At 35.2% G+C, this 20,672-nt stretch overlaps 3 protein-coding genes across 15 annotated transcripts in view; 2 read left to right on the top strand and 1 right to left on the bottom strand.

The window, feature by feature from the left end:
• Window positions 1-643: 643 nt before the first annotated feature.
• Window positions 644-6,264, bottom strand: LOC117324879 (WD repeat domain-containing protein 83-like). Its single transcript, XM_033880706.1, has 6 exons — window positions 6,138-6,264; window positions 5,040-5,264; window positions 4,573-4,685; window positions 3,867-3,991; window positions 2,962-3,076; window positions 644-1,636 (listed from the first exon to the last, which is right to left on the bottom strand). The coding sequence occupies exons 1-6, from the start codon at window positions 6,220-6,222 to the stop codon at window positions 1,493-1,495; spliced, it is 807 nt and encodes a 268-aa protein (XP_033736597.1). The 5' UTR covers window positions 6,223-6,264; the 3' UTR covers window positions 644-1,492.
• Window positions 6,265-8,705: 2,441 nt separating this feature from the next.
• LOC117325194 (protein mago nashi homolog 2) lies at window positions 8,706-14,620 on the top strand. Of its 3 annotated transcripts, XR_004532210.1 has the most exons (6): window positions 9,923-10,051; window positions 10,606-10,664; window positions 12,909-13,019; window positions 13,685-13,767; window positions 14,032-14,360; window positions 14,413-14,620. XR_004532210.1 is itself a non-coding variant. In XM_033881220.1 (5 exons), the coding sequence occupies exons 1-5, from the start codon at window positions 8,733-8,735 to the stop codon at window positions 14,129-14,131; spliced, it is 447 nt and encodes a 148-aa protein (XP_033737111.1). In that variant the 5' UTR covers window positions 8,706-8,732; the 3' UTR covers window positions 14,132-14,620. The 3 variants fall into 3 exon arrangements, 2 of the variants coding, with proteins under 2 accessions (XP_033737111.1, XP_033737110.1); XM_033881220.1 differs by lacking the exon at window positions 9,923-10,051 and adding an exon at window positions 8,706-8,826 and having other exon boundaries at window positions 14,032-14,620; XM_033881219.1 differs by having other exon boundaries at window positions 14,032-14,620.
• A 5,234-nt stretch (window positions 14,621-19,854) lies between these two features.
• Window positions 19,855-20,672, top strand: part of LOC117325189 — an 86,935-nt gene continuing 86,117 nt past the window's right edge. For all 11 annotated transcript variants that reach the window (XM_033881211.1, XM_033881206.1, XM_033881198.1 and 8 more), the window contains exon 1: window positions 19,855-19,966. The gene's annotated coding sequence lies outside the window, so the exon portion shown is untranslated. The remainder of the gene's footprint in view (window positions 19,967-20,672) is intronic.

The raw sequence follows: 20,672 nt of genomic DNA, 5'->3' as shown, positions 1-20,672 counted from the left end.
TTGTACACTGTTACAGTGCACTTGTGTGGTGTACACTGTACACTGCACTTGTGTGGTGTACATTGTACACTGTTACAGTGCCCTTGTGTGGTGTACACTGTTACAGTGCCCTTGTGTGGTGTACACTGTACACTGTTACAGTGCCCTTGTGTGGTGTACATTGTACACTGTTACAGTCCCTTGTGTGGTGTACATTGTACACTGTTATAGTGCCCTTGTGTGGTGAACATTGTACACTGTTATAGTGCCCTTGTGTGGTGTACACTGTTACAGTGCCCTTGTGTGGTGTACATTGTACACTGTTACAGTGCACTTGTGTGGTGTACACTGTACACTGTTACAGTCCCCTTGTGGTGTACATTGTACACTGTTACAGTCCCCTTGTGTGGTGTACATTGTACACTGTTACAGTGCCCTTGTGTGGTGTACATTGTACACTGTTACAGTGCCGTGTGTGGTGTACATTGTACACTGTTACAGTGCCCTTGTGTGGTGTACATTGTACACTGTCACAGTGCCCTTGTGTGGTGTACATTGTACATTGTTACAGTGCCCTTGTGTGGTGTACATTGTACACTGTTACAGTGCCCTTGTGTGGTGTACATTGTACACTGTTACAGTCCCTTGTGTGGTGTACAATGTTACAGTCCCTTGTGTGGTGTACATTGTACACTGTTACAGTCTCTTTGTGGGGTGTACATTGTATCCTGTTACAGGGCCCTTGTGTGGTGTACACTGTGCACTGTTACAGTCCCCTTGTGGGGTGTACATTGTATCCTGTTACAGTCCTCTAGTCATGGAGTATACATTATACAGTTATAGTACCCTTGTGTGGTGTACTCTATTACAATCCTCTTGTATTGGAGTATAAATTGTATACTGATACAATACAGTCCAGTCCAGTGCCTCATTCCAGTCAAGTGTCTATAGCACCTTGATTTTCAGTTGTTGGCAGACAGTAACATTCCAGTCAAGTGTCTGGAGTACCTAGGCCGAGATTTTCAGTTGTTGGTAGACAGTAACAGTGCAGTCCAGTGCCACATTCCAGTCAAGTGTCTATAACACCTTGATTTTCAGTTGTTGGTAGATAGTGCCACATTCCAGTCAAGTGTATGTAACACCTTGATTTTCAGTTGTTGGTAGACAGTAATAGTCAAGTCAAGTGTCTATAACACCTTGATTTTTAGTTGTTGGTAGACAGTACCACGTTCCAGTCAAGTGTCTATAGCACCTTGATTTTCAGTTGTTGGTGGATAGTACCACATTCCAGTCAAGTGTCTATAACACCTTGATTTTCAGTTGTTGGTAGCTAGACAATACCACATTCCAGTCAAGTGTCTATAACACCTTGATTTTCAGTTGTTGGTAGACAGTACCACATTCCAGTCAAGTGTCTATAGCACCTTGACTTTTTCTTTGATGATGGACAGTACTACATTCCATTCAAGTACTTGGAGTACCTTGTTTTTCAATTCATGGAGGATAGCATCCCTCAGTCCCTGCTAGGGGCGTATTTAGACTTCCACACATACATCTTGTCCATGCTGGCAGTCAGAAGACATGTATCCTCAGGATGGAAGGCAAGCGAGTGTATAGCCTTGTCTGATCCATGAGCCAACTTCTTCAAAATTTTAGCCTGGCATAAAGATACTAAGTATTAGTGAACTCCCTGTGTGAACTAAAGATTACATCATTTAGATAGTCCATCATAAAGTCTGTAATATGTCTGTTTACACTAAACACCTATTTAATCCATCATTTGACTTACAATCTGAACATAAGTAAAGCAGTACTTGGCATTTTAATAAAACTCATTAAAGACAGTTATTTTTCATTGTAATTATGAGTTCAGCTTCATTTTCACTCCCTTCAAATTTCTAATTATTTACAATTTAAGTTCAGATTTATTTACACTCTTATCAATTTCGAATTATTTGCTGATCTTTTATGTACTAAAAACTACTTTATAGCCAATCAATAAATACTGTTAAACAATGTTATATTCATTAAAACATAATTATTAGGATTCTCATGTAACGATAATTTTTTTTTTACCACCATTCTAAAAGGACACTCAGGCAGTATCTTTAAAGTGACTTTCTGACAAGTCCCATTTCTACTAGTGATGTCGATCTGAACTTAAGGTCACTATTGTGACATCACAGTGTCTTACTGTGACATCACAGAAAGTGCCTTACTGTGACATCACAGACAGAAAGTGTCTTACTGTGACATCACATATAGTGTCTTAATGTCACACCACATATAGTGTCTTACTGTGACATCACAGATATTCTCTTAATGTGACACCATAGATAGTGTGACACCATAGTGTCTTAATGTGACATCACAGATAGTGTCTTAATGTGACACCATAGATAGTGTCTTACTGTGACATCACAGGTAGTCTCTTAATGTGACACCATAGTGTCTTAATGTGACATCACATATAGTGTCTTACTGTGACATCACATAAAGTGTCTTACTGTGACATCACAGATAGTGTCTTAATGTGACACCACTGATAGTGTCTTGATGTGACACCACAGATAGTGTCTTAATGTGACATCACAGAAAGTGTCTTTATGTGACACCACAGATAGTGTCTTTATGCGACACCACTGATATTGTCTTACTGTGACATCACAGATAGTGTCTTACTGTGACACCACATTGTGTCTTACTGTGACATCACATATATTCTCTTAATGTGACATCACAGATAGTGTCTTACTGTGACATTACAGATAGCTGATTTTATAGAATCTGTCTTATAATCATATTACTTGGCAAGAAATCCAAAATTCCCGGTAATCGAGATATAGATCGAAGTATTCAAACCCTTGGAATGAAATCAAACAGAAACCTCATGGTTTCATCAATATTTAATCCTCTAGGTTAAAATAACTCATCTTAATCTCACCCCAGGAAAAGACAACACACACAGAGTCCTGTAATTACCTCCACTAAACCCCAGATGTACACGCTACCGTCCTCTGATCCACTGAGGACATGGGTATCCTGGACATTCAGACAGCTATCCAGTCTGTAGTTATTGTTCTTATGGCCTTTGTACCTGAGTGAAAATCAGAAATTCCTTCATTTATTTCAAAAAATATTTAACATCAATTTAAATATTATCTTTTTAATGATTGGACATGTCTCCTGTGGTACAACACCTACTCATTGAGCATGTCCCCTAAAACCTAACACTTACCCACTGAGCATGTCTCCTATATTCTAACACTTACCCACTGAGCATGTCTCCTATATCCTAACAGTTACTCACTGAGCATGTCGCCTATATCCTAACACTTACTCACTGAGCATGTCTCCTATATCATTACACTTACTCACTGATCATGTCTCCTATATCCTAACACTTACCCACTGAGCATGTCTCCTATATCCTAACACTTACCCACTGAGCATGTCTCCTATATCATTACACTTACTCACTGATCATGTCTCCTATATCCTAACACTTACCCACTGAGCATGTCTCCTATATCCTAACACTTACTCACTGATCATGTCTCCTATATCCTAACACTTACCCACTGAGCATGTCTCCTATATCCTAACACTTACTCGCTGAGCATGTCTCCTATATCCTAACACTTACTCACTGATCATGTCTCCTATATCCTAACACTTACTCACTGAGCATGTCTCCTATATCCTTATAGTACTTACTCACTGAGCATGTCTCCTATATCCTAACACTTACTCACTGATCATGTCTCCTATATCCTAACACTTACTCACTGAGCATGTCTCCTATATCCTAACACTTACTCACTGAGCATGTCTCCTATATCCTTATACTTACTCATTAAACATGTCTCCTATATTCTAAAACTTACTCATTGAGCATCATCTCTCCCCCCTTCCCCCAAAACCCCGTTAAACCACCCCTGACCCTGGGAAAAAACCTAATTAGAACAAACTTTTTTTTGTTCGGGTTTTTATGAGGAAAATCCAAAAATTTCTTTTAAAAATTTAATCTTTTTAAAATTTATTTTTTAATTTTGGGGCCCCCCGGGTGAAAACAAAAAAGGAATTTCCTAAATCTTTTTTAATTAATTTTCCTATATTCAAAAACTTACTCATTAGCCCCCCCTTTTTTCCCTTTCCAAAGTTTATCTTGCCCGGGGGAAGGCGGAACCACGCCCCCCTGTGTTTAAACTGAGGGGGGAAACCCACCCCCTTTTTAAATGAAAAAATTTTTCCAAAAAAATTTTTAAAAAATTTTAAATTTTTTAATTTTAAAAACTAAAATCCCCAAAATTTCCCCCTAAATTGTTAAAAAAAAAAAAATTATTATTATTACTTAATTTCCCCCTTTTTCCCCCAAAAAGGGTTATTCTAAAAAACGGATGGATTTTCCTTTTTTTTTAAAAAAGTAACCCCTTTTTTTCTTTAAAAAAATTTTTTTTGTTCAAATTTTTTAAACAAAAACAAAAAAAATTTAAAACCCCCACTTCTTTTGTAATTTCTTTTGCCACTTCCATTAAATTTGTCCTAATCGTGTTTTACATCCAAACATAAACTTTATTATGCTATCCTTACCTGGATAGGTTCCATCTTCTTTGTGCGACAGTCCCAGATACGGACTGTACTATCTATGGACCCAGACAAGATCAGCGTCGACTCCTCATTGAATTTAACACAGTTCACAGTACCTATGTATAAATCAACATGTAAAACTCATTTATTCATCATTAGATACAGTAAATCAAATTGTTCCTTTTGATTGGTTCAAATGTCTTCCTATACAAAACATATAATCATACAAATTACACCAACACTACTCATTTTTCTGTTTAAATCTTTGTGGGTTTTTTTCATTCATCAAAGATAAAGGTTAATTAAGAAATCGTTTTCTATTCATAATCTAATTCTGTCATTATTTTAAATGACAAAACTTTCCAAATAATGATTACATTAGCTGTGTGACCTCTGTACTTGACAAATAATGATTACATTAATTACCTGCATGACCTCTGTACTTGACAAATAATGATTACATTAATTACCTGCATGACCTCTGTACTTGCGAACAGCTTTCCCTGTTGCTACATCAAACAACATGACAGTCTTGTCCATTCCTCCAGAGCATATCTGGCTGTTATCACTGGAAGACTGGGCATCCAGTACTTCATAGCCATGGCCTGTGTAGGTCTTTAGGGCGATACCTCTGTGAGGATTCCATAGTCGTACAGACTTGTCACTACCACAAGTCAGACAGTAATCCCCTCCAACTAAACATACAAAACATGTGTTACTAAAAAAATCAAACTAGGTTCAAAAGTTATAGAGCAAAAACATTTTAAATATTCCATATCTTTATAACTTTTCCCATTGGACAAGTCTCTACAAAGCCAGACACATATATTGCTCCAGTCAGAAGGTTCTTACTATCTATCTGCGATTTTATATTTTGTCTGCAACAGTTAACGTTGCACAAGCCAGTTAGACCTACTACCCGGTAATTAATTAATCATATATGCAATTTGTATAAAGCACATACTTAAACGATATGGAATATCATTACCAGAAATGAAAAATTGTGATTGACTGAGCAGTGGCTTCTGGCATTTTTTCTTCTTCTGAAAATGAATTATCAATAAGAAGGAATATCTGTCTCATTGTCATTAAAGGACTGTCATTGTTTCCCAATTTAGCAGAAATGTGTTGCTAAATTAATTAGGTAGACAAGAATACTGTATAGCAGGTTTTATGCCATTGGCATACAATAATTATAATAAATATATGATGGACAGTCACCTTATATGAACCTTAGAAATGTCTTTTTCCCCATAAGGCATAAGGAAAAGTATAAAAAGATTTTTTTTTCATATAAGTTGTCCACCCCCCCCCCCCCCCCATTTCTAATTTAGGGTTCATGACCACCCACCTGTATAATATATTTTTTCATATAAAATACTTTCCCTTCATAGCTCCCTAGCCTAGACTATTATTTCAAACAGGTAAAAGCAGAAAATCAATTTTGTTTGTCTAAAAAGAACCCGTTCTATTTATTTTCTTCTGGTCCAATTCCAATTCCTGTGCTCATACGACTCTGGACACAGTGACAAATATGTGTATATTTACATATTGATAAGATGTCATACCGTTAAATCTAACGGCCCTCACAGCTCCTTGTTTACAATTCACAGTTGAAATAAGCTTTTCTGGAAATTCTTCACCCATGTTCATGTAGTTTACTACACGGATCAACGTTATTGCAACGTTTGAATGTTTAGCAAGTATGCGATACAAGCGTTATTAAGACAGGTTGATTGTAAAGAATCAACGCCACTTTTCGGATAAAAATTAGAATTAAATAAAAAATGTTTCATCGTCATGAAATACACTGTTTTGGTTCCATATGCAAACATTAAAAACCATACTATTTTGATATAAATGGAATTCGATAACAAAATTTAATAGTATATTTTTTTCTAATTTTATTTTTTTTTCGTTCCGGAACGTATAATCGGTGGTAGAGAATTTGTGTATCCCGAGCCGAGCCCGAGCCGAAGACCCGAGCCCGAGCTTTGGATATTTCCGTTTTTCTCCTTCATTACTGAATGGATTAAAGTGATTTTTTCTACAAAGATTTGATTTCAGGTTTTAAATCAATCCGTGTAAGTGGATTTTCTTAAAATGTATTTTAACGTCCTAAATCGACGATTTTCATTTTTTAGGGGGAGAATTTGTGTAGCCCGCAATCAAGCGTGACTATTCATGTTTTTTGCTAATTATTTCCGATACATGCTATTATTGAGAAATATTACTAGATACAAACAACAAGTAAATATAGCTGATTCTAAAAATATAAATGTCAACATATATCTAATGTGACTTGATGTCAAATTTTGACATTTTTGTAACCGCGCCGACGATCAATGAACTCGCCGTGTTTACCGAGCTTTCACCGAGCCCGTGCTAAGGGCAGATAACTCTACCGATCCCGAGCTTTGTGACTGTACATTAGTAAAGCCTTTAGTGATATATGTGAGTAAGTTAACTAAGTTAGGTGATTCTGTACTATGTTCAACGCCAAGCACAACAATAGTTTCTCCAGTGAAATCTGATCAAATCTCTCCCCTCCATGATATTTCTGACATCGGTACTCCTAAAAAGCCCAAACCTAGGTCTAGATTATCTTTAACAAATAGGAGATTATCAAATATAATGGAAGATGATAGACCGTCAATTTGTAAGCCAGTAGAAACAAAACGTATTTGGATGGATAACGATAAGAGTACAATAAGTTTTAAAGAAAAAGATGATATTTTAAAGGATAGAAAATTATGCGGAAATACTATGTGTTATGTTCAGGGCATTTAAGAGAAACAATTTAGGTATAACTAAGCAGAAAGATCATTTGTCAGCGTCCTTAGAAATGCAGGTAAGTTCATCATACGGGGAAAATAGGAAAATCTTAAAAACAATTTTACCTAGCATACAACAGCAAACAAATGGGGTTGACTGTGGGGTTTTTGCCATCGCTAATTTAGTCGAGTTTTGTTTTAATGGGTTTAAAGGTAGTGAAGAAATAGAATTCGACATAGATTATATGAGACAGCATCTAGTAAATTGAATTTTAAATGGTAGGTTTTCTAAATTTCCAAAGAAAAAACTTAGTAAATACAGAAAAAAGAAAGTTTCTCAAGCCTTAACTTATGATATTTTTATCGATTGTGAGTCAGATGGATGTCATATTTCTAATGTTTTTGATGATATGGTAAGTTGTGACGCTGGTTGCGATAGGTGGTTTCACAATAGATGTGTTTGTGATCAGTCAGATTTTCATTTTTCAAGAGACAGTTTCGTTTGGCATTGTACTAAATGTTCGAAAATTCAAACTAGAATACAATAGGAAAATAGTACTGTAGTTGTATTAAAATCATGCATTGATGAAAATATTTTTTACTAAAAGAAATAGCTTTAGTAACAGATGAAAAGTAAACGAGTGAATTGGTTTATAACACAAATGAAAACTTTATTTTCTACGTAAAAAAATACAAAAGTACATATGGTGATAAAAATATTTTAATGTGATAAACAATAATGAAAAGATGGGTAAATATATATAAAATCATTAAAATAAAATGATATGGGCTCTTTGTAGAACTGCGTCCTCGTCGCAGAGCCCGGAAACATTCTTATACCAGAATGGCTAAACGTTCTACAAAGCTCGGGATCGGTAGAGTTATCTGCCCTTAGCACGGGCTCGGTGAAAGCTCGGTAAACACGGCGAGTTCATTGATCGTCGGCGCGGTTACAAAAATGTCAAAATTTGACATCAAGTCACATTAGATATATGTTGAAATTTATATTTTAAGAATCAGCTATATTTACTTGTTGTTTGTATCTAGTAATATTTCTCAATAATAGCATGTATCGGAAATAATTAGCAAAAAACATGAATAGTCACGCTTGATTGCGGGCTACACAATTTCTCCCCCTAAAAAATGAAAATCGTCGATTTAGGACGTTAAAATACATTTTAAGAAAATCCACTTACACGGATTGATTTAAAACCTGAAATCAAATCTTTGTAGAAAAAATCACTTTAATCCATTCAGTAATGAAGGAGAAAAACGGAAATATCCAAAGCTCGGGTTCGGGTCTTCGGCTCGGGCTCGGCTCGGGATACACAAATTCTCTACCACCCGTATAATCGCCGAAAAACTATTAGAAAACCTGCATCTTGCAAAATGGCGGCGTCCTCTGATTTCTACTTACGATATTATGTTGGACATAGAGGGAAATTTGGCCACGAATTCCTTGAATTTGAATTTAGACCTGATGGTAAGCGATAGATTATAGATGGCAGAATTTGTATGCTTCGTTTAGAAACATTGTGATTTAAATGTGTAGAGTAATGAGCATCGAAATTCTTCTCCGGTGTCAATCGGGGCACAACGTGTTTGAATCGAATTTCTAGCAAATTTAAAATCGATTACAGTATTCACGCGTCGCACGAACCTGAATGTGCAGAAATTGTGATCGCAACATTTGTAGTTACTCGTGTTTACATAAGTGTTTTAGTAATAATGCTATTCAATGAAATCTCAGGATTTCCGCAATGTCGAAATCCAATCCAGCAACATGAAAAACCATAAACAATGAAAGGAATCAACGAAAAGGAAATTGAGTAAAAAAAGTCTGACCGAGAGATTTGATGATATTTCATTTGAAATAATAGAAAACATGATAATGTCATTTCATATGGATCAATTTGTTTACGTTTTCGCCTTTGGTTAACATTATCGCTGGGGATAATCCGTGTACATGATTAATTAAGAGCATGGATGTAGGTTGAAATTATATTAACTTTACATCTCTGCTTCTGTTTTCAGGAAAATTGAGGTATGCCAACAACTCAAACTACAAAAATGACACCATGATCTAATAATTTGTATGCATCTTTGACCCGTTCTATTTATTTTCTTCTGGTCCAATTCCAATTCCTGTGCTCATACGACTCTGGACACAGTGACAAATATATGTATATTTACATATTGATAAGATGTCATACCGTTAAATCTAACGGCCCTCACAGCTCCTTGTTTACAATTCACAGTTGAAATAAGCTTTTCTGGAAATTCTTCACCCATGCTCATGTAGTTTACTGCACGGATCAACGTTATTGCAACGTTTGAATGTTTAGGAAGTATGCGATACAAGCGTTATTAAGACAGGTTGATTGTAAAGAATCAACGCCACTTTTCGGATAAAAATTAGAATTAAATAAAAAATGTTTTATCGTCTTGAAATACACTGTTTTGGTTCCATATGTAAACATTAAAAACCATACTATTTTGATATAAATGTAATTCGATAACGAAATTTAATACTATATTTTTTTCTAATTTTATTTTTTTTCGTTCCGGAACGTATAATCGCCGAAAAGCTATTAGAAAACCTGCATCTTGCAAAATGGCGGCGTCCTCTGATTTCTACTTACGATATTATGTTGGACATAGAGGGAAATTTGGCCACGAATTCCTTGAATTTGAATTTAGACCTGATGGTAAGCGATAGATTATAGATGGCGGAATTTGTATGCTTCTTTTAGAAACATTGTGATTTAAGTGTGTAGAGTAATGAGCATCGAAATTCTTCTCCGGTGTCAATCGGGGCACAACGTGTTTGAATCGAATTTCTAGCAAATTTAAAATCGATTACAGTATTCACGCGTCGCACGAACCTGAATGTGCAGAAATTGTGATCGCAACATTTGTAGTTACTCGTGTTTACATAAGTATTTTAGTAATAATGCAATTCAATGAAATCTCATGATTTCCGCAATGTCGAAATCCAATCCACAACATGAAAAACCATAAACAATGAAAGGAATCAACTAAAAGGAAATTGAGTAAAAAAAGACTGATCGAGAGATTTGTTGATATTTCATTTGAAATAATAACATGATAATGTCATTTCATATCCATGGATCAATTTGTTTACGTTTTCGCCTTTGCTTAACATTATCGCTGGGGATAATCCGTGTACATGATTAATTAAGAGCATGGATATATATTGGTTGAAATTATATTAACTTTACATCTCTGCTTCTGTTTTCAGGCAAATTGAGGTATGCCAACAACTCAAACTACAAAAATGACACCATGATCAGGAAGGAGGTAATCTAGCATCTAATTTATTTTGTATGCATCTTTGAGTAATTGCTCGTATTGACCTTTGGTTAATTTAATTACCTTATAAGTTTGGGTATAAAGAGCAGATCAATCTCCCACCATTTGAATGTGTAAGTCTGACTTGATGTGCTTTACTATAGCTCTATTAGCCACTTTCCAACTATCCTTCTCCTCATAAATCTACTCCATACTTTTTGAACCTATATTTGTGCACCAGTGTTTTTCCTATCTATTTAGTTTGGGGTTATATATGTGACACCATTCTCAATGGAAAAAAACCCTTATTTTTCCAACATGTACATACATCACAAAAAGTTTACCCCAATTTCTTGCTAATACTGAACAAAAACTCACTTGTGTGCTAATATCCTGAACTGACTAAGAAAACACTGTGCATATACGTACTAGTACTATAAATATTAAATAGTATGCATTTCAATTTGTTAGTGTTAATTAGAAGTTAATTCCTAATAAAGTGATTTCTTTAGATGGCATTTGTTTTCTGTATCTATGTTTAAACCATTAACAAATTCTAACACAATGATACATCTATATTTACATGAGAATTTCAATAAAATAAACAAATCTTACTCAACTTATCAACTGGTCCATAGACATGTTGATTGTACCAATTTTTTAGTAGTAGATCATGATCATGATCATGATTATTTAATGAACAATGATTATATATCCATAACTTGTAAAACTCAGCAAATTTAAAAATCACATGTACACCTTAGTAAATTCAGATGAATTTATATTTAAATACAAAGGAGACAGAATAAACTCTGACATAGAATCCCTATCATACACTTGGTTTATATGTACATGTTGTAACACAGAAACCCATCCCAACAGTCTGTACTATACATGTTTATGATATTCATATTGAATAGTAATTAAACCTGTGGGTTGGGAATTTGTGCCATCTCCCTTAAGTTCCTCACTATCAACCAAAAAGAGGAATCTAGGTATTTAAAATCTTAGTCAATGTCGTGTCAAATGAAGTGGACAAGAAGTACTTCAGTATGTAGTACATATTATATACTACTGTATGTTATTTTTGTGTCTTTGTCAGAGGATCATACAAGTTTACAACTAAGTAAAAACCTCTCTAACTAGAACCCTCATTACCTGAATACCCTGCATTTACCTGAATACCCTGTATTCATCAAACTCGGCCACTTAGTCCCGACTGTTTCCTTATACAATAACATTCTTCGTAATCAAACCATCTATTCCTCAAACTGCTATTCGTTGAATACTCGCCAATTATCCCTGTTCCTTCCAAATCATAATAATTTTACCCTGTATTTGTCGAACAGGAACCATGATTTGCCTGTGTCACACTTGACCGTGCTGATCGACAGCGCCTGGTGTTTGTACAAGTGTTGAGCAGGATAATTGATACCACCGGGATTAATATTGGCTTGATAGCATATCTGTACCTTTATTTGGTACATAATAAAACTGCTTTGTGGCTGCATTTCTAAGAAATTTGTGAATATTCAGAAAGTAACAATTTTTGAATATTCAGAAAGTAAAAATTTGTGAATATTCAGAAAGTAAAAATTTGTGAATATTCAGAAAGTAAACTGCTGATCGACTGGGAGTGTACACATATTTTTCAGACAAATTAATTTATCATTTGTATGTGTGTACAACTGAATTGTGTGTTGTTGAAGCTTCTCATGTGCATATTTCATTATTAGTTAAACTGTTATTAAATGTTGTAAACTGTGCTATGTCTTAGTATTTTCTTTACAACTAAGTATTATGCAATGTTACACCAATATTCCCATAATAGAGCGGTACTGTGAATGACATTTTTACTTTTTCCTCTTGTGAATTTGTTATAAAAGTATTAAAATATCATTTGTATAAGTGATAATCACATTTCGTCAAATTATCAATTAACATGGAACATTCATGAGAATTAAATATGTCATTTACGGAGCTGTTTGTGAATGAATCATTGTCTACCAAGACGAGACGCACAGGTAATGTACTATATACATATCATACACGACCCACATTTTGACCAACCTCTGATTCCTCGAATACCCTGTATTCCTTGTACAATCAACATGGGTTCATGGAGTTACAGTGTGTTAAAGGTTTTACTGTACACATTGGAATCTTGTTCTTTTGATATACACACTGTATGTAAGTATGTAAGTATAATGTCATGCATCACACATTCAGTATTTTCTTTCTGTTTGATGAAAGGCATTTGTACACAAGTCAGTAATGGAGGAACTCAAGCGTATCATTGAGGACTCTGAGGTGATCCAGGAAGATGATGCTGTTTGGCCATCACCTGACCGAGTGGGCAGACAGGTATGTTCTACAGTAATCATTTTGGTTCAATGATATGTGCGTAAAACTTTACATAAATTCTAATGTTGAATAAAATAAATTGTCAACAAAATGGCCTCCATACAGATCTGTATCATGAATTTTGATTGGTTGTAATTTCAATATTGGCCAATTATTTTGAGATAGGTATGTAGGTAAAGTATAACACAATATATGCTGACCTTCATTTTCTGATTTGATAATATGGCTGCCATTTACTAGCAAACTTTACTTTTGTTCTATCTATCAAATTGATACAAAACTTGGAGGAAAGGATCAGTATAGAATTTGAACATGCTTTAAAGTTGAATAGAAAAAATATTGCAACTTCTGTTTGGTTGAAATATAGATAGTGTCTGATTTTGATGAAAATTAATATGTATGTAGATCATGACACAAGAAAGACAATGCCAACATCGATGTGGTTGTGATTGGAAAAGATGAGTGCCATTTGTTGCCTTCTGAACAAAATTTAATATTTTTCCAATTTCAATCTAATTTGGTGTTTAGATGTATAAGGCCTATAGATAAATATTGGACTTCCATAAGGTTCATTAGTAACTGCTGGGTAGTTTTGATGTCATGTGTCAATCATTACCTGTTTTATCATCAATTCATATGTCTGAATATAAATACTGTTTTTTCAGGAGCTTGAAATCGTAATTGGAGATGAACATATTTCTTTCACAACATCCAAAATTGGATCACTTGTTGATGTCAACCAGAGCAAGTATGTATACATATATGATTCATTATCTGATTTAGCTAAAACATTGTTTCATACATTATGTAGTAATTGTCGAAAGTTATATTATAAAGTGACCAGAAAAGAAAAAAAGTCAATCAGTGATCTGTCTCATAACTTATACATGTAATTGGTTGGATGCCAGTTATTTTTTATTATATATCATCAATTATATGACCTTTTGGGCTGTTTGGAATCATAACTTACTGATATAAAACTGTATTGATGTTTGATGTTTCGTTCACGCAGAGATCCTGAGGGCCTGAGGACATTTTACTACCTTGTACAAGATCTCAAATGTTTGGTCTTCTCTCTCATTGGACTTCACTTCAAAATCAAACCTATCTAAGGCATGTGTCAGAAGGAGTGCTGGCTGCAGACTGTCGGCAGGAATCTGTTAGCTGGCTGGGGGAAGAGAAAAACAATGGCTGCTATCTGGAATCTTTATGATGATATTGCATCAATGACTGATATGTTTGTCAAGTTGTGATGACAGGGACATTTACCAGAAAACTTTTAAAGTCATCATTGAACATTTGTTGGAGATGAGGATACTTCTAGTGACAGTGTTTTTATAGGTCTACTTGAGTATTATTTTGAGGACCAGAGACAGCCGTCGTGTTTTTATAGGTCTACTTGAGCGTTATTTTGAGGACCAGAGACAGCCGTCGGGACAGGGAGGGATTTTATGTTCTTTTATGTACTTCCATTTTTGACAGCAACACATCTAAATTTCATTGTTTGTAAAATCTTACATTTCTAAACACTGATAAAAGTTACTCATTTATCATCTGTTTGTCATTTCATATGTCTTTTAGATAAAGAATATAATACATTAGTGAAGAATTTATTGTCATTTTGTCAGACTACAATATACATGTTTTCTGTACATATAGCTTTGAGAAAAGGGTTTTCATGAAGGGTTTTGTTATTTCCCCCTCATCAGAACCAAGGAACTATAAATGATATTTGTGTTATGTCAGGGGTGGAGTGGAGACACAATATCCCTATAAGTTGAGTTTGGTACTGATCCTGATAAAACTGCTGTGGATCCTAAAAGATACCAGAGGTCTCGCGTAAAAATCCAGGTAATGAGTAAGGAGGAGTGATCCCAACACGGAGTTTCGTCCAGATTCCTTGAGTTGTTTACATGTTTCAACTAGAAGGTAGTTGTCATCAGAACAACAATAATTGTGTTTAATTCCCTGTTGGCAGGTTTATGGGATCTTTGATCAAAAGATCCAATTTCTCCTTGTCTATAGTAGCTCTACAATCTGAGGTTTGGGCCTTACCAAACACTTTTGAGAGTTCATGATCATTGTTTTATGAGTCAAAGCCAGGTCTGTTCGAGGTATACTTCTTCTACGCTGCTTTTTTTTTAATGTGTTTTATATAATGGACAACCATAACTTTGTGAAAATAAAACAACAAAACAAGACATTGTTTCATTAAAATGACCAACAATGGACATACAAGTTGACTTGTTAATACTTATAAAATTAATTGTTATTATATCATCAATATAAGGTTGAAAGTGTATCGTATCATCAGTGATGTAAATATATGTATCGATTTGTAGCTCTGTATCGTTACACCCCTACTTTTGACCTTTGACCTTTATGAAAAGAAAAGCTTGTCCAGGCTCCATTTCCTACACTACTGCTCACTTGAACTTCATACTTCAGATGATCTAGGTGAGCATACTTCAGATGATCTAGGTGAGCATACTTCAGATGATCTAGGTGAGCATACTTCAGATGATCTAGGTGAGCATACTTCAGATGATCTAGGTGAGCATACTTCAGATGATCTAGGTGAGGTGGTGTGCAAAAGTAGATAATTTTGATAAGATATTATTAAATAATTACCCAGTAGTACATTGTGTCTCGGATGAGATTTCTTAGTGAAACAGCACCACTTACAGGTATACATCTAGCAAACTTATTTGCAGTAGTAACACTGACATTGATTAAAAAAGAAATAAAAAAAAAATGCCTATTGAATATGTTGGTTCTGTCAAACATTCAGTGTCTTACATGAGATATATTGTGGGATTGTAGAGCCTTTATTAGGGCACCATGAGGTCAAATGGTAATTGTTGGGCTAACCCCAGAAGATTTTTAATTTAAACCTGTCTAATGGTATTGCAGACCTGCCAACTACTACTATTTTATAGTAATCTTTACTATTTTGTGGTGGTCGTTACTCTTTTTTCTCTCGAAATAGTAGCAAATTACTCTTTTTGATGCAATAGATTTGGCAAGAATTGTTAAGAATTACTCTTTTTTTGCTCAAAAATGGGCCAAATTACTATTTTTGAATTTGAAAGGTTGGCAGGTCTGGTATTGTGAGTGAGGTTCATGAGTTTGTACCCAGAAAAAACCCAAGAAAGATATTATTCTTAAGGAATATGTTATTGACACTCTAAATTAAGACATCTGTGTAAAACAAAACTTGAACACTAATCACAGGTTCTCTTCTGTCTGTTAATAAACAATCCTTCTTGTTGCTCTAACTTGAGAAGTATCAGAAGGTTTCTCAGGATTCTCTTCGTTCCTATATTCAGATATATTATATACGTATCTGCTATATTTCCATCTTTGATTTTGTGGCTAACTGGGGAAAGAAACTGGACAATATTAGTTGATTTATATAAGAAAGTATCTGATACTTAATGGTTCTTTCATGGATTTCATGTGAAGGTTTCTCTTGTCCCTAGTGTGTGCTCAATTCTGAGACAGATCAGGAAAGTGACCGACCTTTGTGACCTAGTAGTGCATCGTCAAATTTTGGACTAATCACATAGTCATGATGATTGACAGCTGACTCTCTTGGATTTTGAGAGTTGTAGATTGGTACTGCTGTTTCTTCTGTGGATCTGTCTCAAATAACATTGATTCCTAATGGTCCCAACTTGTGCCTAATCTGATATAGACTGATGGAACTATGGATATCAACCATACCAGGTACTGAAATAGTGAGTTAGTATTATATGTCAGGTGGTGGGGATAAAACATAGATATTGTACAAATGGAAGCAATATGATGGACATCAATCATACTGGATTAGATGCTAATACAGATTGAGAAAACAAAACCTGAACAGAAACGGACCTACAGGGTGATTAGAAGTAGGACCACCCAGGAGATTACCAACTTATAACCATACAATCTTGAGTCTGAAGGTATGTTATGAAAACATTCATGATGTCGGTATTAACCTTGAGGCAAACCCTGACCTTTGCTATCTGGTTAGGTTTGCAGTGAGTCGAAACTTTTATGTTGGGTCTGTCTCATACACTACTTGTAACTGTGACTTCATGCTTAAATTAGGGCATTGGTTCACCTAGCCCCAGTTTCCTCTGACCCCGACAACAGATTTAGACATTCAGACAAATAACGTTAGATACCAGGTATGTCTAAGTCTCATGTCAAGGCCAGAGAAAATTCAGGCTATTGTTCTAGATGAGGCGATGTGTCCTGTACCATAGGTAGGTCACTCTGACCAATATTTTGACCTTTGACCTGCATCAAAGTTTGTCCGGACTCAATCTGCTACTGTACTTGTAATTTAAACTTCCTACTAGGGGTGTGGGTTTTTATTTGTGGAGTAGTGTGTCGTGTTCACATTTTGACTTGCATCAAAGAAAAATGTTTTCCTGTCTGTATTTACTACACTACTTAAGTTATCAGCGAAACTTACCTAGGTGAATTGATGTGTCATGTATAAAAAATGGGTCACCCTAACCTACATTTTGATCATCAATCTACATAAAGTTAAAAAATGCTTGGGCCTGATCTCCTGCACTTCTTGTCACTGGAACTTCATCCTTGGGGCATGGGTACACTAGCCCGAGTTTCCTACACCAGACATGGTGTCAGGGCCAGAGGAAACTCGGGCTAGGGTACACTTGAACTGACTTTCTGATATTGCCAAGTAAAACTAGTGTTAGTCTTGAAAAGTGGAATTCATTGACACTGATTCCACCAAAAATGATGGGTCTATCAGTGTGTAGAATTAGTTACTACACAAATAAAGATTGCCATCATCGGTGCATTATTGTATGAGTTCACTATGTCATGCAGTGGGTGACTGAAAATTACCCAAATTAATTTGATTAAAATGGATTGCATAAGAAAGTATACCTAATCATATCTGACTTTGGGGACTAATCCTTTGAAGCAACACCGAAATGTATACAAATTGTAGGAACAAGGAACAAAAACATGCAAATGATTCTGTAGTATTCTATTTCATAAAATTGCTAAGTATATGTATAAAAACCTATTGACTAATAATAACATTGATACCATCATCGGGAACCCACGACACACCGCTCTTCGTTACTCTACGTTAGATGCAAACGTAAGAGTGGTATCTCGTGGGTTTCGGACGATACATGGATACATACTAATGTAAAGCCAAGACTCTGTCAAATTGTCGGAAGGCATATCATTCATATATCTTACCTCATTAGAATATTCAATAAATATAAGTACAATCTGTTCCATATCAAAAGAACTTGGCACAAAATTTTAACCAATTTTCCATATAAGCCTATGCATTGTATTTATCAATTAGGGACCTTGGTGAGGTCAATATAGTTATATATGAATATAGATTTGAAAGTGCAAAGTCCCTGTCTTCAATATCACTTTCCATTAAACAACCTGAAATTATTCTAATATAAATTAATTAAAGGTGAAGTTTGATTTAAGATAAGATTTTGAAATTTGATTGGCATATGTACAATCACCCGTCTATAATCTACTATTAACCACAGAGGTTCATACTAGGAGTTTGTTCCCTTTATCCATCCTACCTATAGCTATATAGAAAATGAACAGAATTTCCATTGTGCCATATAGATATTTCTTTCTGTTAATTTATGAAAACAAATTATAATAATTTTCTTAAATGAGCAAACATGTACCAAATAGAAATGTTCACATAATCTTCTGTAATATTTATAGATATATATATACTGTAAAACCAACTAGCCATAGTATCGGGGCCAGAGAAAACATGGGGCTAAAACCAAACATGACAGGAATGGCATCTGTAGTGAATTGTTTATTTTCAGTAAATATGATACATGTATTATATAGTATGGACTTAATTAACTTAATTAACAGAAATAATGTGGTCATTCCTGTCACCACAGGTACTTGGATTAGTTAGCCCATCCCACCATAAAAACACTGGAACTTGAGCAAGACTATTACATGTATGTGGAACTCTTGCAAAATGTGAGCAAGACTATTACATGTGGAACTCTTGCAAAATGTCCACTAACGTTAGATCTTAAAATGTATTTTTATGGAATAATGTGGCATTGCTTTTTTAATGCCAGTTTGTAACTAGAGTACAGTGTATATCATGAAGACCATCTTCGCTAGCCAAGGCTTCTGATTACGTTACACTACACGAACCCTTGGCGGATATAGGCGTCAGTTCTGGCCCTCTAGCGGAGATTCAAAATTACCACTCTTTACGCATGAAATTTTCGACCAATCAAAACGAGCGTTACCGATTTACTTCATCTGTGATGTTAACAAACACACATGGAGGCTTGTGTCATTTCGATGAGATATGTGATCAATGACTTAAATAGATTTATCAAACACTGCGAATGTTCCCCTAAAGATTGTATGTCTCTGTATATAGGTAAAATGCCATGACATAGTCGACATTGTAGCTCTGTACTGGGTGCCGCAATTTTTGTTTACTGCGAAACCAAGCCCGAGTGTAAAACGCGATTTGATTGGATGCCCTGGGATTCCAGGGCGCGACGGTTTGAACACGACTATATCCGCCAAGGGTTCGTGTAGTGTAACGTAATCAGAAGCCTTGGCTAGCGAAGATGCATGAAGACTAACTTATTGTTATCATCAAGGTGCAATAGTGTGAAGCTTATTACTGAACTATGAAGTTGTAATCTTTTTTGCATTTTCTATCATTTTCATCAACAACAAAATACACGTGGTCGGTCATTGTGAAAGTAGGCTATTTGTAAACATCACCCAGGCAACGATAAGAAAAGTAGCGATTTTGTCTGCGCGCGCAACAGGTGTCATGATGGCGTCTGACCAGAACGTTGGCTTCTGTAACGACCGATAGGAAGGCTGAGAAGGGATGTAAACATTCAGTGATATTGCTGTTTTAATAGAATTTTCACACGATGGTAAGTTGTTTATTGTTTTTGTTCTAGTTTAATTGTAATTCCTGCTTGACTTGATAATGAATTTGTGTTGTCTTTACTTGTCTTGTAAGGGCGGTACTTACTGCACAGATCGGCAAAGTTAACGCTACAGTATGTGCAGTCGAAGTTAATTACTGTTTAACCATGATAAAAGTTAACAGTTTACTATAACATACATTAGCTGTTGTTCTTGAAAATGTATCACTTAATGCAATAGGTTAGATTTAGGACGATGCTTGATTTCAAGCAACATTTATAAACAATAGCATAGGCCTACCGTACGATCGCGACTGATCAGTAAAAATAATGACCGGTAGGAATATATATGATCCCGAAATGTCCAAGTTCGTCTCACAAAAATAGAAAAATACTGATTTGCCTAAATATTAGAAAGAATTTGTTTTGATAGAAAAAACTTGACGTTTGAAACAGCCTGTCGCCAAATGCCCTGCCCGTGCCAGTCATTGAACTTGTGATCTCTCGCTCTCAATGTAAATATCCTACCACTAGATTTAAGAGAACTTTTCCCACTGTATAAAGTCTGACTTAATAAGATGACATTAACTCTCTATTTTTACACTATTCACTCCATCACAAAATATTTGCACTTGATTGAAGATGATTACTTTCACCAATTACAAATCATATCAATTGGGAATTTATGTATAATTGATATTTTTCACCTCAA

Source organism: Pecten maximus, chromosome 4, assembly GCF_902652985.1.
Source record: "Pecten maximus chromosome 4, xPecMax1.1, whole genome shotgun sequence".
Taxonomy (NCBI): domain Eukaryota; kingdom Metazoa; phylum Mollusca; class Bivalvia; order Pectinida; family Pectinidae; genus Pecten; species Pecten maximus.
Note: the sequence above shows the minus strand (reverse complement) of the source record. Positions and strands in the feature narration are given on the sequence as shown.

Excerpts from the sequence above, each read along its gene's own strand:
- LOC117324879 (XM_033880706.1), bottom strand. The coding sequence starts at position 6,222 with ATGAACATGGGTGAAGAATTTCCAGAAAAGCTTATTTCAACTGTGAAT. Across the intron at positions 4,686-5,039 it reads CAAGTACAGAGGTCATGCAG|GTACTGTGAACTGTGTTAAA; the intron begins GTAATTAATGTA and ends ATTTATACATAG. Across the intron at positions 1,637-2,961 it reads ACATCTGGGGTTTAGTGGAG|GCTAAAATTTTGAAGAAGTT; the intron begins GTAATTACAGGA and ends TCTTTATGCCAG.
- LOC117325194 (XM_033881220.1), top strand. The coding sequence starts at position 8,733 with ATGGCGGCGTCCTCTGATTTCTACTTACGATATTATGTTGGACATAGA. Across the intron at positions 8,827-10,605 it reads ATTTGAATTTAGACCTGATG|GCAAATTGAGGTATGCCAAC; the intron begins GTAAGCGATAGA and ends TTCTGTTTTCAG. Across the intron at positions 13,020-13,684 it reads CTGACCGAGTGGGCAGACAG|GAGCTTGAAATCGTAATTGG; the intron begins GTATGTTCTACA and ends CTGTTTTTTCAG.